Genomic DNA, 16,308 nt, shown 5'->3' on the forward strand with positions numbered 1-16,308 from the left:
AACTACCATAATTTCATCCCTAGATCCAGGAGACTGGTTCATTTCCCTCGACCTAGAGGACACCTATTTCATATAGCCATTAAACCCTCCCACAAGCTCTTCCTACAGTTTGTAATAGACTCAGATCATTACCAGTACTGAGTCCTCCACTTCAGGCTTTCTGTAGCCTCGAGGGTCTTTACAAAGATCCTCAGTCTGTCAGTTGGGCATTGCAGAAACCATACTCGAATGACTGGCTGCTCATGAGTTGGTCAGCTCTAAAGGTTGTCAGCAACCTCCCAAGGCTTTAGCCCTTTTTCAGTCTCTGGGCCTTTGCATCAATCAGAAGAAATCTAGAATTAACCGCAGTCCAAAGAAAAAGCTTCATTGGAGTCACTCTAGACTCCCTAACTGTCAGAGCCTGTCTCCCCAAAGGAGGATTCTCCACTCTGTCTAGTCTAATCTCAACAGTACAGCACTGCCCGCAAACTTCAGGGACCTGCCTACAACTCTTGGGCCACATTGTCGGCCTCCATGTTTGTCATGCCTCAAGCAAGACTGTATCTCAGGTGCCTTCAGACATGGCTACGGTCTATGTATACCACAAACAGACACAACCTCTCCAAACTTATCTCAGTACCTCTGAAAGTTTTGAGCTCTCTCAGGTCGTGGAAGGCCCCACAAAAGGGCCTTCATGAGAACCCTGTTCTCACATTCCCCACTCTCAAAAATTCCCACAGCAGACTCCTATTTCTTGGAATGGGAGGACTCCCCTCCAAAGGGCCAGAAACCAGGACAGGTGGCTCACACAAGAGGCCACACCTCCACATCAACACTCTGGAGCTGAGAGCAGTTGGATATGCTTGTCAATGCTTCTTTCACAACGTACAGGGTCACTCCATCAGGATAATGCTGGACAACAGGACAGCAAAGTATTATATCAACCAAAAGGGTGGAGCAAGCTTCCAGTCCTTGTGCTTAGAATTGCTAAAATTGTGGAACTGGTGTATTTCCTGTCAGATAGAAATCTCAGTGGCCTATCTACCAGACCTCCAGAATGTAATTGCAGATTCCCCGAGCAGGAACTTCCATTAGGATCATGAATGGGAGCTCAGTGATTTAGTCTTCCCAGCATTTGCCAAACTTGGGACCTCCCAGAAGTAGATCTCTTTGCTACCCAACCAATACGAAATGTCACCTTTTCTGCTCCAAGGGAGGATATGGCTGCAACACATTGGGAGATGCCCTGTTCACACCATGGCCTGTACTCTGCTATATGCTTACCCACCTTGCTCAAACTGTGACGGGAAAGAGCAAGGATTATCCTCATAACACCATCCTGGACAAGACACGTGTAGTACTCAAACCTGATTCAGCTCTCTGTAGCAACACTTCTTTGCTTTCCTCTCAGCAAGGATCTCCTTTTAAAGAACTCCGGGGCCCTGATCCATCCCAACCCCTTATCCTTGAACCTGAGAGCATGATTCCTAAAGGCTCTCAAGCGTAGAGCTTAACCTGTTAGAAGAACTGACAGGACCAGATGTGATCTAGCAGGAGATGTACTACTCTCAAAACTTACCTTCAAAAGTGGAAATGCTTTCATTCCTGGCTTTTTCTTCACTCCTGTCAAACATCAGAAGCTCTGCTCTCCAGGATACTAGACTACCTGTTGGACTTAGACACTGGGTCTGTGTGTGAGCTCAGTTAGAGTACATTTGGCTGCTATCATCACCTTCCACTCGCTGAGTGCTTCCTCGGTTTTTACCCACCCTACCATGACTAGATTCCTTAAGGGATTACACAACTTTCGTCCTGTACAGAACCCAGCCCCCCAATGAAATCTTAATTTGGTTCTCAATGCCCTGAGGAAACCTCCCTTTGAACCAATGGCTGTCTACCCTCTCCTCCACCTCTCCCTCAACACTTCATTCCTTAAAGCCATCACTTAGGTTAGATGAATTGGAGAACGAGGGGCTCTCCTAGCAGACCCAGCTTTTACTGTCTTCTACAGAGATAAGGTTACACATCCTCCCCATCCTCTCTAAGGTCTCTTTGGAATACTATATTAAGCAGGAAATCAATCTACTGGTGTTCTATCCAAAGCCTCATGTCTCCAGGGAGGAAACCAGCTTACATACCCTAGATGTCAGGAGGGCCTTGGCTTCTTCCTTGACAGGACTAAGACCTTCAAGGCCTCTCCCAGCCTATTTGTATCTTTTTAAAGAGAAGGTGAAGGGACAGCCCGTTTCCATGCAGAGACTGTCAAAGTGGGCCTTGGGTTGCATATTAATATGCTATGAGACTGCCAGGGTACCATCCCTTCATAGAGTGACAGCACACTCCCCTAAGGCTCACTCCACATCTATAGCCCTCTTGAAAGATGTACGCATTGCAGAAATCTGCATAACTGCAACTTGGTTCTCCATCCATACATTCACCAAGCATTATACTATCTTTCCTGCTTCCGGAGTTGGCGTGATGTTTGGTGACAAAGTCCTATGAACTCTCTTAGACCTGCCTCCTCAGCACCCATGTCCATTTTAAGTTACTGTTTTGGGAGTCTCCTACAGTAGAGTACCCAGAGGGACGTACACTCAAAGTAGGAGGAGAGGTTTCTCACCGGTACAGTAACTTGAGTTCTTAGAGATGTTTTGTCCCTATGGGTGCTCCCATGTTGTCCTTCACCTCTGCTGCGGAGTCTCTGGCTTTGCAATCAAGAAGGTACTGAGTGGTGAGTCCACACCCCTGTATATGCCCTCATATGGGAGCATTAGAAGCTGCACTGTGCAGGCATGGACTCTTGAACACTGCTTTACAATCTCCAGTCAAGAGGGCACAGGCACATTCATGTCCTACAGTGGAGATAAAACATCTTGAACTCAAGTTACTATACAGGTAAATAACATCATTTTTCATATACAGACAGAAAGAGAATGCAGTGTGGTACTTTTTAAGTCTCTTCATTGAAAGCCTGCTTAGCTGCAGTTCCCAGCTCTATTGGAGGGCATTAAATGCTCTTCCTTTGGTTTTTACTGAGGTAAACCTAATAAACTGACTGTCCCTCATATTTCCTGTCCTCCAGACTTGCCTCTGTAACCAGCCCTTGAAAATATATTTAGATGTTTAATGGAGGGGAAACACATTTTCCAGCTGTCCTGTGGAGGACGTTGGTCCTTAATTGTAATTTGCTTAATCAGCAGCTTCCTGAGGATAATGGGCTAGAAACAGGGAAGGACAGGAGACAGAGTGGAGGTGCCATCTTTGGGGAGCTGGCAGCCTGGCTAGCTGATCGGTCAGGCTTACAGTGGACAAGGGTCTCTACTTTTCAAATACAAGTTTATTTCTATTTTGGGGGCAAAGGGTCCTCTGAATCTTGAAGATGTAAACTTTTTCAGAGACCATGTACTTTCTTATTTATTGAAATATAACAAGTTTCCTCTCTGTCGGTGTTTTGTAAACAGCAATCGAGTAACTGGAATCTATGAGCTGAGTTTATGCAAAATGGCAGACACTGGAAGCCCAGGTAAGCAGAAACAGCATGTGCATTCAAATGTAGGGGTGTGTAAGTTTGTAAGAGTCGGTTATAGCAGATGGAGAGACTGCAAATAACAGATGTGTGGACAAGAGGGAATAAATTGCCATATTGAGGAGAAGTAGCGCCTATGTGGTGCAGAAGTGCTTTCATAGCTTTGGAGCGAGCATTGCCATTTTGTGGAAACCTTAAACTGCCTCTTACCTTGATTGAGATGTATATTCAGGGCATTGTCAATCCCTGCATCCCTGAATTCAAACATTTTAAACTCCCTTACATTTTCTCTCATAGAAATGTCGGAAGAAATTGGGCAATGTAGCTATGAGGCACTGAGCCTTATCCTACAACAAGTTCAGTTTATAGATATAAATAAAGTGAGTTTAGTGTTCACAGTTCAGGTGACTGTGGAGCTGCTTATCTCTGGAGTGGTCTTGTCATCCTGCCTGCAGGACTGTGTTTATCTATATCCCTGTATGCTGGGAATACCTATGTATTGCCAGGCACAGTCTGTTCAGACATTTGGAGGACTATTCAGTTGGTTTCTTTGAGAAATGGAGTGGATTTTTTAACATTTAATGCTAGAAATTCCCAGTATAATCCGAATCAAAAGGGAGGAGAGGAAAGGTGTAAGTGAGAGAACACCTGCGATGAATGGATATGATGTAATAATGGCCCAACAGCACTAGTCCCTCTGTGAATTGGCCTGCTAAACCCAGGGTTGTGAGTTCAATCCTTGAGGGGGGCCACTTAGGGATCTGGGGCAAAAATCAGTACTTGGTCCTGCTAGTGAAGGCAGGGGGCTGGACTCGATGACCTTTCAAGGTCCCTTCCAGTTCTAGGAGATGGGATATCTCCATTAATTCAAAAAAAAATTGGGGCCAAATCTATAGACCGCACAGGTGGCATAGTTGAATGAGGACAGCTCCAATTAACAAGAGGTTGTGTGTCAGGGTCCAGGAAGGAGGGGCACCATAGATAGCTCCTTCAAATTGGTATAATTGGGACTTGGGGGAGCAGTATCAGGGGGTGAGGGAGAATTCTCAATGATTTTTCCTCCCACCCTTTCCTAAGGACTGAATTTCAGAGCTTGCAAATACCTGATACATTTCAGAGCTTGTAAATACCTGATACAATCATTCACAGCCATTTATCTTGAAGCTCCCATAATATCACCAGGCCTTGGGGAAAAATGCATTTAAATGTTTCTGTTGAATTGGACTGGACAGGGTTCAGGCAGTTATGGTGGTAAGGGAAAGATATTTCTGAGCTAAGGCAGAGGGTGGAACTAAAATAATCCGACCCCCCCGGTCTGGAGTGTGGTGTGTGACTGATGGGAGGCATTGCCACTGATGTAATCCTGGTTATTTTATCTACACCAAGTTGAGTTGGGGGTGTGTGGGTTCCCTGCCAGTTGCTATACATTAAGTCTGTATTGTATCTTTTCCCAATCTACTATTTTTAACCTGCGCCGCTACTCTGTCCTTGACTCCTCAGGAATGCAGAGGAGGAGAAGGAAAGTCCTGGATACGTCTGTGGCATATGTCCGTGGGGAAGAGAACCTGGCAGGTTGGAGGCCCCGTGGTGACAGCCTCATTCTAGAGCACCAGTGGGAACTGGAGAAGCTGGAGCTGCTGCATGAGGTACACAAAGGGAGAAGGAAGGAGCTGGTGGGGAAGAGCAAGACAGAACTACATCTTCCAGCAGCCTTTTATGCTGATTGTAACCTCCAAATTGGGAGGGCCTTGCAAGGGAATTTTTGTTTTTAGCATTTTCAGCAAGGCTAGGCCTTGGGTAGGTTCCCCACCAGATGGGTTCACGCCAGTGAAAACAGTCTTCAGCTCTCAATGTATTCAGCAAAAGAAATGATTAACTTTTTAGCATGTTACCAGTTATTTCTGCTCCCAGGCCTCATGACTCTCTGATAGATGTCCTGTTGAGTGAGAGGGGGATTCCCATGCTCTTGAGGGTGAAGAATGTCCTAGAATTGATGCTTAATTCTGTTGATTCTCAGGTGGAAAAGACTCGTCACTTCCTGCTACTGCGTGAGAAACTTGGCGACAGCATCCCAAAATCCTTGAGTGACTCGTTGTCCCCCAGTCTGAGCAGTGGGACCCTCAGCACCTCCACCAGCATCTCCTCCCAAATTTCCACTACCACTTTTGAGAGTGCTGTCACGCCCAGTGAAAGCAGCGGCTATGACTCTGCAGACATCGAGAGCCTGGTGGATAGGGAGAAAGAGCTGGCAACCAAGGTACAGACTGCCCAGAGAACAGAACAGGTCCAGGTTGTGGCACTGAAGATGCAGTAAAGATGTTGTAACAAAGAGTTAAATTATCTAGGGCTTAATCATTGAAGGAACCACAAAAGCCTTTCACCTGCACTACTTGGGCAATACAACAAATATCTGATGGATCTCTGTTTCTTTCCTAACTGGGGCAAATGATCAGGTGGGGAAGAGGGACAATGAGCTGACATGCTCTTGTTTTTTAGCTGGTACCTTTTTGGTTTTATTCATTAGCTGTATGAAATCCTTCTGCTAGATCTTCGCCAGTTCAGGGGATACTTGGCTTACAAGTGCACTTTAGGACCTAGAAACTAGTTCTGTAGTCTCATGTCCTTTTCTTTTACTTTTCCATACTCAGCCCCTCATATTCCATGGCGAATGTGCTGTGTTCTATACAGAGCCTTGTTTAAATAAGCTGCATAACCAAAGTTCTCTTCTCTCTAACCAGCCAGTAGATGTCTCCCTTCAGTGAAATTTAAAGAGATGACTGGGGTTGCACTGTTCATGCCATACCCAGCACTTGCCTTAGTGCTCCTGGATATGGAAGTGTTGGGTAGTGTAATCACAGGAATTGTATGACTGACATCTGTTTTTCCTGTTGATGTCATCACACTCAGTCTTGGGCAGACTGTAGTTCACTAATTCTTGAGTGGGCCTTGGTAGATTGCCTGTTGTGTGCTCTATTGCTACCTAAAATGTAATTGGCAACACTTGTTGTCTTTTCCTTTTTCTCAGTGCCTGCAGCTTCTTACCCACACTTTCAACCGTGAATTTAACCAGGTGTACAACAGCATCAGTGATTGTAAGGTAAGGTGCTTGCTGTAGCTGCTGTGACAGCAGCCAAACATGCAATAGGCCTGTCTATTTTTCCTACAGTACCTTTTCTGCCCACTATTTAATCTTCTGGATTCTTAGAATCCTAAATATTCTCTAAGTTGAAGGATGATTTGTAGGTACTGTGTATTGAAAGGCTGCCTGTTTGTGTAAAGTAAAGATTCTCATGCCATCATGGTGAAAACACAAGAGAGTTGCACCTGAATATGATACAACTGATACTGGATTCAAACCATTTTGTTTCTCTTTAGTCTATTGGGGTGTTCAATGGCCCCCCAAGTTCCAAAGTGTAGGGAAAGCAATTCAAATGGTGCAGGTGAAGTCTCTTCTGAGTTTAGTACTAGTGCTCTAGCCTGTATTATAGTTCACCTCATGACATGGAGTGCTCATTATCATCATGTTCCTCAGTTTCCCAGCCACAAAGGATAAACTGAACAACTCATTTGAGAACTGACTTTAGATACAAATGACAATAAAGAAATGAATCTGATGTTACAAAACCGACCACCCAGTGTTGCATAGATGGATTCTGTATGCAGATCATCAGATGCCTAGCACACTGTCAGACAATACCCACAGAAGTGCTGCATTATCTGCTTTTCAGACAAGGAGATTTCTACAAAGAGGGATTAGGTGCAAAAATATGTTTGTTGTGGTATTTATCTAATAGAGTAATTAGTATTGGTAGAAATATTCTGCTGAGCACTCCTAATTATGGATACTCTGCATGCAATGTTATCTTACCAAGGTGATAGACACCAGCTACAGAAATCTTATCCTGCAGTGTTTTGTGTGTGTTCTTGTAGCTATCTGATATCTCTCCAATCGGGCGGGACCCATCAGTGTCCAGTTTCAGCAGTGCCACCCTCACACCTTCATCCACCTGTCCCTCTCTGGCAGATTCAAGGTGCAATTCAGTGGATCAGAAGTAAGTAGAGATGCGGGGGGAGGGGGATTCTATACAAACTCTTCCATTCTGCTGCTTCTCTTGGTATTGTCCTTTCTGATTTTTCTTTCTGCTTCTTCCCTTCTGTCTGCATGTGCTTTCTCATTCTGTCTCCTGCTCTCCTGTGCATTTATTCTCTTCCCATTCTTTCCTCTTTTAAGCTTTTTTTTCTCACCGGAAGGGGCAGTCAGGTGAACACTGTGTGTTATGGACACCACTGCATTTTTAGCATGTAAAACCCACTATGGTTCCTGGGAGTCTGTCAAGAGAACAGATCATGATAGGCCAATTTGGTGAGTGACCTCTGTTGCTTGGTTTCTCATAGTTATGAAGAATGATTTAGATAAAATTGGGGATCACTTCTCACTGAAGGACAATTTGGTGCTTTCCTTGTTCCTTAGTCCTCATTGAGAGCAGTGCTGTCCAGGAAGTGCCCTCCTAGTATCTACTCAGCTATAATCTGGGCACAGCCCCTTAGTGTTGTGGACTGTGCTTGGAGAGGGATGCAAGGGAGAAATCGTCTGAAGCAACCTACGGGTGGGCAGATCGCTTCTGTGTTCTGAGTTGACGGCCTCAAGCTAGTGGTAAATGCTGTTTGAGAGTTGTACAAAAGGCTCCCAAGGGCCATGGCATAGCATATAATCACTCTGAAACTGGTGGATCAGGCTCTTGGCAGAACAAAAGAGCATCTTATGGGAGAAGATGGGCTTCAGAAATGCTTTCAGTTCTGCTGTCACAACCAGTTGCTTTGTAGTGATTACTTTTCTCCCCCATCATTTTTTTTTAAAAGGACTCCAGAAGCAAATTCCCGTGCCTCCAGCCCCTGCCCAGAGTTGGAACAATTCCAGCTGGTTACAACAGTGGAAACCTCCTTCCTGGCCAGAGCTGGAAAGAATGAATTCCTGAACCTCGTTCCAGATATTGAGGAAATCAGACCTGGGTAAGTCAATTGCTGCAGTGTCAAATTTTCCTGTGCTCTCTAAAGTAGGGGCTTTCTTGGGTTTCCAGTTGTCCTGCCTCATCTGAGGAAGATGAACGCAATAGCTACCAAGATTTCTGCTGGCAGCACTAAAGCAGCAGCCTGCGAGAGACACTCAGAGGCTAGTAGCAGGGTAGGGGAGAGTTGTGTTGATCTGTCTTCCATAGTGCTCAATCCTGCAAACACTTCATGCACAAAACTAGTTCTGCTACAGAATCTGACCTGTTTTATCCATGTTACTGCAGCATAGTTCTCTGTGCATCACTTGTCCCGTGTGCACAGCTAGGTGTCCTTTTGGAATGGGGAGATGGGGTTAAGCTTTCCTCTGAAGAAACTGACATTGGCTGGGATGGGAGACAGGACTATAGGCCCTCTGGTCCGTTCCTATAGCCTTATTGCCATTTCACTCTGTTACTGGGCCATCCTAGCAGCAGCTGATTCACTTCATACTTTCTTGAATAAATATATTTCCCCTTTGTTTCTTCAGCTCTGTGGTCTCAAAGAAGGGGTACCTCCACTTCAAGGAGCCACTCTCCAGCTCCTGGGCCAAGCACTTTGTGATAGTCCGCCGTCCATACGTCTTTATTTACAACAGCGACAAAGACCCTGTGGAGAAGGGGATCATAAACCTGTCCACAGCTCAGGTGGAGTACAGCGAGGATCAGCAGGCAATGGTGAAGGTCAGTCTAAGTGCCTGGAAACTTCAGTCCTCTGTTTATTCACAGAACAGGAGTAGAATGCTGATGCTTCCCTGCCAATCTGACTGATCTCTGATCTGGAGTAACCACCTCTAGGATTTAGCAAGATCAATCTCGATGGTAGTTCAGCCATTGACGCTTCTGCTGAGGCTGCCAACAAGGTTCCCAGGTAGTGCAGTGGTGGTTTTTGTGATATTCATGCAAACCCACAGGGAGCTGGACTGAGACTATTGGTCCACTATCAGTCACCACCAGTCTGGGAAGGATTCAGACTGAGAGGTTTAGGGCTGTCCCCCTTTACCAGTCCCCTGATTCCTTTAGTCCCTCACATATACATTATACAGCAGATTGATTACAGCTATTTGATTTACTGCAAATAAATAATGCTTAATTTGCATTATTGTAGCACCTAGGAGTCCACACAATGTACCAGGACCCCCTTGTGTTCTGTACACACAGAATAAAAAAATAGTCCCTGCCCCAAAGATTTTACCAAAGGATTGAGCTCCACGAGTAGTGGAACATCTCTGTGAAATACTCTCTTGTTAATAGCTTTGGGGCTGAACAATATACTGGACACATCTAATGCATCCTGGAGGAAAGAAAACAAGTATGTCCGTTGTCTGAATGTCTCCTAGGAAACTGCTGCTGGGACAGGCACGTTCCAGTAGCAATGAAGGGGTGTTAACCCCATGTGTAATTAGTCTCTGCATCTACAGGCTTGGTTACTTGAGAACTGTCTGTTTCAATATTTCAGACCCCCAATACCTTTGCTGTGTGCACAAAGCACCGTGGGGTCCTGCTCCAGGCCATCAACGACAAAGATATGAACGACTGGTTATACGCCTTCAACCCTCTTCTTGCTGGCACAATACGGTAAGAGGCATCTGTGCCTGAGTGAGCAGACACTGCAGAGCAGAGATGTGGTTAGTGGGATGTGGGCAGGCAACTCGTCATATTGGTTAGCAGATTTTGCTCTGAGGGGATGGGGGAGCCGATCCCAGTGAGCACTCAATCTACTGATGTGGGGGAAAAAAAGCCAACCCTAAAGCCTAGAAAGTGCAGTGGATGCTGTCTGTTCACCAGCTTCTTACTAGACAAATCACATTTAAATATATGCAGGATGATGTGTGTAATGTAGATATGAAGAGCTTAAAATGGCCTTTGGCCTCGTGGACTTTCTCCCTTTTTACAAATATATTAGACTGTTCACTGCCTAGCTGCTGGTAGGTCTGGGCTGCTTCTCTGTTTGGCCAAATTGTAGGGTGACGCAGAAGAACTCTCCCTCCTCCTTCCTCTTGCTGTCTTTCTCCCAAGAGTCCCTGCATTCTAGCCCACACCAAAAGTGCCACCTTGTCAGCTGGGCTACGGAGGTTCCTGGCTCTCCCTTGAAGGCACTGTAACACAGTACCGCTAGAAAAAAATCAGTCTTCATTTTACTAAAAAGCTCATTGAGAACCCAACTGTGTTATTGGTATAGAGCGAGGAGCTCTTAAACTGCAGTTCCTACCTGATCCCATCTCCCTCACAAGGACACTAGGGCAGCAAGTACAGCTGCCAAATTATCACTCTTACATATTTTTACCTTTGGTAAAAAAATGCAAAATAAGCATAGATGAAATAACATCAAGATGTGGTAGAAAAGAAGGTAAAGAATGACCGGGAGGGAGGAAGAATGAGGCTCAGGAGGTAATGCCAAGCTAGCTGATCCTTTTTTCCTTTGTTTTGTGCAGGTCAAAACTGGCCCGAAGACGCACAGGCCTGCTGAAGTACTGAGTCCATGTGACGTTCTCATCTGTTCTAACACGCCTTCTGATAGATAAAGTGTTACCTCTCATTTCTCTGTGTGATTCTTGATGGTTTCTCTTGTATGTAATCCTGTGGCTTAACTTCCATTCCCTCCCCACCTCCTTCAGCACTTTTTCTAGCTATTCTAACCCTACCCCCCCTTTTTTTTTTCATCTGTGCTGAGAATCCTACTAGTAGCATGTGGCCAAAACAAAAGGAAAAAACAAAAAAAAAAAGGATCCAGTGAATATTGCACGACTTTAAAAAGAAAAGTTATTTTTTTTTGTCTTTTCCTTAAGACTATTGGTTTCCCATTCCAACTGACTCTTCGATGTCTGTACCACTGTCCTCAGTGTTATCTGTCTGAAATGCTTTAGGTTTTTCTTTATTTTATGACTTTGCGGTAACCACAATGCTGCCCTCAGGACAAGATTCTTAGGCTAGGGAAAAATGATTCCTTCTAAGCATCTAAACATGGCGTTACCCAGCTATAAGCTGCCGCTGCTCTTGAGGCTTCCTAAGTCTTGCCTGTCATTTAACCCCCTGTGAGAGCTGACACATAAGATAATTCAACCCATCCAGGTTGGACTTGAATCTTAGACCCCAGATATCCAGGAATTTTGAGTTAATTCTGGAGATGGAGGAATTGTTGGTATTCAGCAGGTCAGAGCAAGGTCTGATGCTGTCTAGATTGAGGGGAGAACAGGAGCAGACCCTGAGTGATGTAGCAGCAGGCTGGAAGAAACTGCCCCGTGGGCTCTTGCCATAGGGGTCTAGATTGGCACTGTTAATTTATAAATTTCCCCAAAACATAAGCACTTCTCTGCCCCTCTTTTGAGCAGAGCAAGTGGCGTTTGTGGTAACCATGTGCAGGCAATGTGGTCATGTCCCTCCTGATTGGGAAAGGAGGTTATCACTGAAGCATTGGGTGCAAATCCTGAAATTTGAAGGGCCTTAGCCTTTTCTTTGAGGTGATGCTAATGAAGGGAAGTGGAAAAATCCCTGTGTGGTGGTTCTCTGGAGCATATGCAGGAATTAACCAGAAGGATGGGGAGATGCTTCCCTTTTGTCTCTACCTTTGGTCTTGAGAGTTACTGTAATAGTGACTTTTCCCTTCCCTGTTCGATTAGCTTTAAAACAGAAACCAGCCAGCATGGCCTGGAAAGCTTCTCTGAAAAATGCATCTGGCATATACTCTTGGAGTACTTCTAAAATGGGGGCCTCCCTGCTTCCACCTTGTGCATACTACCCTCCTTTCTCCAATTTGAATGATATCCAATCTGATGATGGGAAAGTATCTTCTCTCCACTGTCTCCTGTAAAACCTAGTGCTTGCAGCACTCTCCAGCCACTGCATGCTTCAGGATGGGAGGGAGCTTTTGCTTCTCTTTGGGAAAAAAGATCACATCTCTGCTTGTATCACCACCACCTTCTCCTCCTTTTTCTTCAGCTGCCTCCAGCCCTTCTCCCTAAATTCTGTGGGCAGGAGGATAGTCTCTCCTATTCCTGGTCACCAATGTGTAACAAGTGCCTGTTGTAAGATCCCCCTGGGCAGCAGCAGCTATTGCTAATTTGATACAAGGTCTCTTAGACAAACCTTGACCCCCTGCCCCTTCAGGCCTTCCACCAAAGACATAGTAAGTTTCCTTTCTCTGGGAGGTGAATTTCCAGCTTAGGTTTCTTGGTGGCTGCAGGGGAGTTATTTTTAGCATCCATCAAAACCCCTTCATTATACTTCAGCAACTCACTCTGGGGAGTGGAATGCCAGGGGGGTGGGGATGTACAGAGCTCTCATTAAGTTTATAGCCCTTGGGAGTGGCAAAGGGGGTTTATTTCACTATCCTAGGCACATGCAAGAAAAGGTCCTCTGATCACTCCACCTCAGGAAGGTAGTTTTCATTCAGATCACTCCTTGTTACCTAATCATGCCACCAACTGGAGTTTTTGTGGCCAGAAGCATGAGGGATTCTCAATAGAGCAACTTTATTCCAGCTTCATGCACTGCTTTGCTTCTGCTGCAAAGCGCAATGCATAGTGGGACCTCATAAAAGCTTAGTTAAAAAAGGAGCAGGAAGATGAAGTCTGATGCTTGCTGGGACATATCTTTATACCTTATATGATGGTAATTAAGCTAAGCTGTGAGCTCACCCCTTCTCCTGCAATCCCCTAGCTCCTTCCAGAACAGGAATCTGCAGTGGGGGAGTGTCATAGGGACCCAAGAGCATCACACAGAAAGCATTTGTTTTCATTTGTTTGTTTGTAGCATTTTGTTCTTTAATTGTGTGACCCTAACACAGTGATCATGTTCTTTGTTATGTAACAGACACAATATGCACTTCCAGTGTGTGCACAAACCAAGACTGCTAGTGCAGGAAGAGGCTCCCTGAGCTGGAGTTAAGCAGATTTCAAGATTGTTTTAAGAATGAACTAGAGGTTAATTTTAAGCACTAAGTCGTTGCTGCTGCCACCATCAGTAATGACGGTGGGACCTTTCTGAGAAGGGGAGGGATGGTGATGATTCGATGGTGGTATTATGTGACGCACTGAGAACATTTTTATTTTATTTTTTTAACTAGAACAAAACTAGTTTGCAAAGTCTTTGCTTTGGATAGGCCAGAAGCTGGAAAATTAGCTAAACTCTATTTATAAATGTATGTATTATGTATAAACGTGATTAAGGGACCCTCCTTAGGAAACAGGAGGTGGCAGATAGGTATCTTAATACCACAGAACTGAAATGTTACAAATGTGTTACATAAATTTCACCCTCCTGTATTTGAGGACTGCAGGCAGCTTCCGGTGGCCTGATCTGTATGTGGATCAAAGGTCACTGGAAGTGTAAAATTCTATTTTTAAGTTTCTACATTTCCTAAAGCCCCATAATCTGTAGAGAATTCAGAGAGGGCAGTACCACCTTCCAGTCTGATGTAAGAGACGATGAATCTCCTAGAGTCTCTCACTGGTAATGGAGCTCTGCTCTGGAATGGCAGTGTTCCTTGGTCCTTAAATTAGGAAGTAGAAAAATATTAGATTTTTTTAATTAATTGAAATTCATATTTTTGTACAGGCTTCCTGTTCTAGCCCAAAGAGTTTAAAATGGAAAAAATGCATGGGGCAGGGAAAACTGTCGCCCCTCCTGAAGTTTAAAAATCCAACTGAGCTGTTTTGATGGTTCACCTGCATGCAGGCCGCCCTGGAGTCAGCCAGCTCTTGGGACTTGCTGCTGGAAAGTGGGCACCATGCCATGGGCCATCCAACCTTTTGAGCATGGGCACTGATCCTAAAGGATGTCCCTCGGAAAAAGTTAAGATTGCAGGCACACCTCTAGTTTGGGTTTTTAATGTAATCAAATAATGGAAGGGGAGAAATGACCCAAAGGCCAGTGAAAATATGACACTAGTGTTTAAGTTCCACAAGCCATTTTATTTTAAAAAGAATTGATACTGTATTTTAGAGATGCACTTTACATTTTTTTAAACAAAATCCTTAATCCTGGGATGCAGAAGGGAAGGGAGAGGATTTCCAAACCACTGGGAAGGTTTGTCATGTCCATGTCGAAAATCTTTACTACTGCTCAGTGAGGTGTTTCAAAGCAAAGACTTTACTTTCTGCTGCTTGTTATCTAATTTACAGGGATATTTAATTTTTTATGTAATGTATTGTATATTTATACATCTGTAATTAATTGCACATTAGATAAGGAAGAGAGCATTATCCTGGGTATAGAACCCACTGGTACTCTGCAATTAATACTGCCTATGCATCACTCTGGTACTTACGCAGCATCAGTTTGTGTTAGTTGTATTGTTCTGGATTTTTTCTCTTTTGTTAAAGATGCAGTTGTTAACCTGCTGCTTAAAGGAAGGATATTAATGCTGCTGCTCTTGGAAGGTTTGCAGAATGTATTTAAATGGGACTCTAACTTCTGTGTGTTGCATCTCTCCATTGTGGCTAATTACCCCGTATATGGTCTGAACTGTACTGTACGTAGCAGGAATGTATTCATTTTGTGCTTCCTTGTAAAACAGAAACATCAGCTGTTCGAGAACAGAAATGAGAGATTTTTGTTCAGAAGGCCATTTATGAGTTCTAAGTATTGGAGGCCTAAAAACAATCTAACACTAAACAGATTACTTAACCGTGTGTCAATATTAATTTTAAATTTGCTTCAATCAGTGAGAGAAGCTGTGCACTCAAGCTTGTGGGTCTGGAGGGTTATAGGACCTCTGTTTTTAGTGTTGCCAAATTAATGGCCTGCCCTGAGGTACTAAGCTACCCCTAGTTCCTGTTGAAGCCAAGGGTTGGGAATTGGGGAAGTTATGGATGCTCAGCACTTCTCAGGATGAGGCCTTAATTTTCACTCTGCTTGTTCAGAGCACATACTCCATGTGCAGTCTGTTAATGTTCCTGACTTTGGACATTAGAAATGCTGTTGCACTGAAATACCTATTTTTTTTTAACCAATGTTTCATTCTCCCTATTCAAGTCCTCCACACATGGTAGACACTATAGCATAAGTAGCCTTCTTGAACAAATCTCTTTGCAAACTGATCTCATCCCAGTAAAGGAGTGCATCAGCAACACTGTACATTATTAATTTGATTTTCATTCTCATGTTTTATTTTGTAAATATATCTGATGTTTGGAGCTTGAGTATACAAAATGTAAATATAGTTCATGTATTTGTACTAATTCTGATCCATTTGCTGTATAGCCTTAGGTGTGCAATGCAGATATCTAACTGTGTATGGTAACCTTGCACCACTGAACTGTTAGTGAACGAGGTGAAACAATAAAGGTACAACCAGTGCATTAGCAGGAATTGTGTGCGCTGCTTTCTTCACTTACTATTTTTTACCATTAGTTTCTTGGCTTGATCCTCGAGAGCTGTTGAACTCTGATCTAACCAAGCTCACTCGGAGAACAGACATTCCTCTCTGCCTGATTCCAGGTGTTTGTCAGAGACCCTTCTTCAGCTTTTCTATCACCATTCCCCTCAAACGTGATTGACTGGCAGTTCTAATTATTCAGTCACTTTCAGTGTAAAAGCTGCTAACCATAGTAGGCCTGATGGTAGTTGTCACAGGTGACTGGGAGCTCCTTAAATACAGGCCACTGAAATTTGGCACTGAGGTACTAGCCCTATCAAACATGATGGACGTGCATGGACTTCCCCACGGGTCGAACTCCAAGGCCCTGTCCCAGTAGGTATAAAACCTTACAAAAATTCTGACTGTCCAAAACTGCGATGAGGTCCTTAAAATATTAC

The 16,308-nt window shown here is 44.2% G+C and overlaps 1 protein-coding gene across 18 annotated transcripts in view; it reads left to right on the top strand.

Annotated features, from left to right (window-relative positions):
- Positions 1-15,857, top strand: part of KIF1B (kinesin family member 1B) — a 142,325-nt gene extending 126,468 nt beyond the window's left edge. For all 18 annotated transcript variants that reach the window (XM_008167254.4, XM_065575443.1, XM_008167245.4 and 15 more), the window contains 9 exons: positions 3,441-3,502; positions 5,006-5,151; positions 5,523-5,762; positions 6,531-6,602; positions 7,436-7,557; positions 8,366-8,515; positions 9,042-9,234; positions 10,010-10,128; positions 10,986-15,857. In XM_008167254.4, the coding sequence (XP_008165476.2) occupies positions 3,441-3,502; positions 5,006-5,151; positions 5,523-5,762; positions 6,531-6,602; positions 7,436-7,557; positions 8,366-8,515; positions 9,042-9,234; positions 10,010-10,128; positions 10,986-11,028 (1,147 nt within the window). In that variant the 3' untranslated portion in view covers positions 11,029-15,857. The remainder of the gene's footprint in view (positions 1-3,440; positions 3,503-5,005; positions 5,152-5,522; positions 5,763-6,530; positions 6,603-7,435; positions 7,558-8,365; positions 8,516-9,041; positions 9,235-10,009; positions 10,129-10,985) is intronic.
- The last annotated feature ends 451 nt before the right edge of the window (positions 15,858-16,308 follow it).

Source organism: Chrysemys picta, chromosome 21 (assembly GCF_011386835.1).
Source record: "Chrysemys picta bellii isolate R12L10 chromosome 21, ASM1138683v2, whole genome shotgun sequence".
In the NCBI taxonomy this organism is placed as follows: domain Eukaryota; kingdom Metazoa; phylum Chordata; order Testudines; family Emydidae; genus Chrysemys; species Chrysemys picta.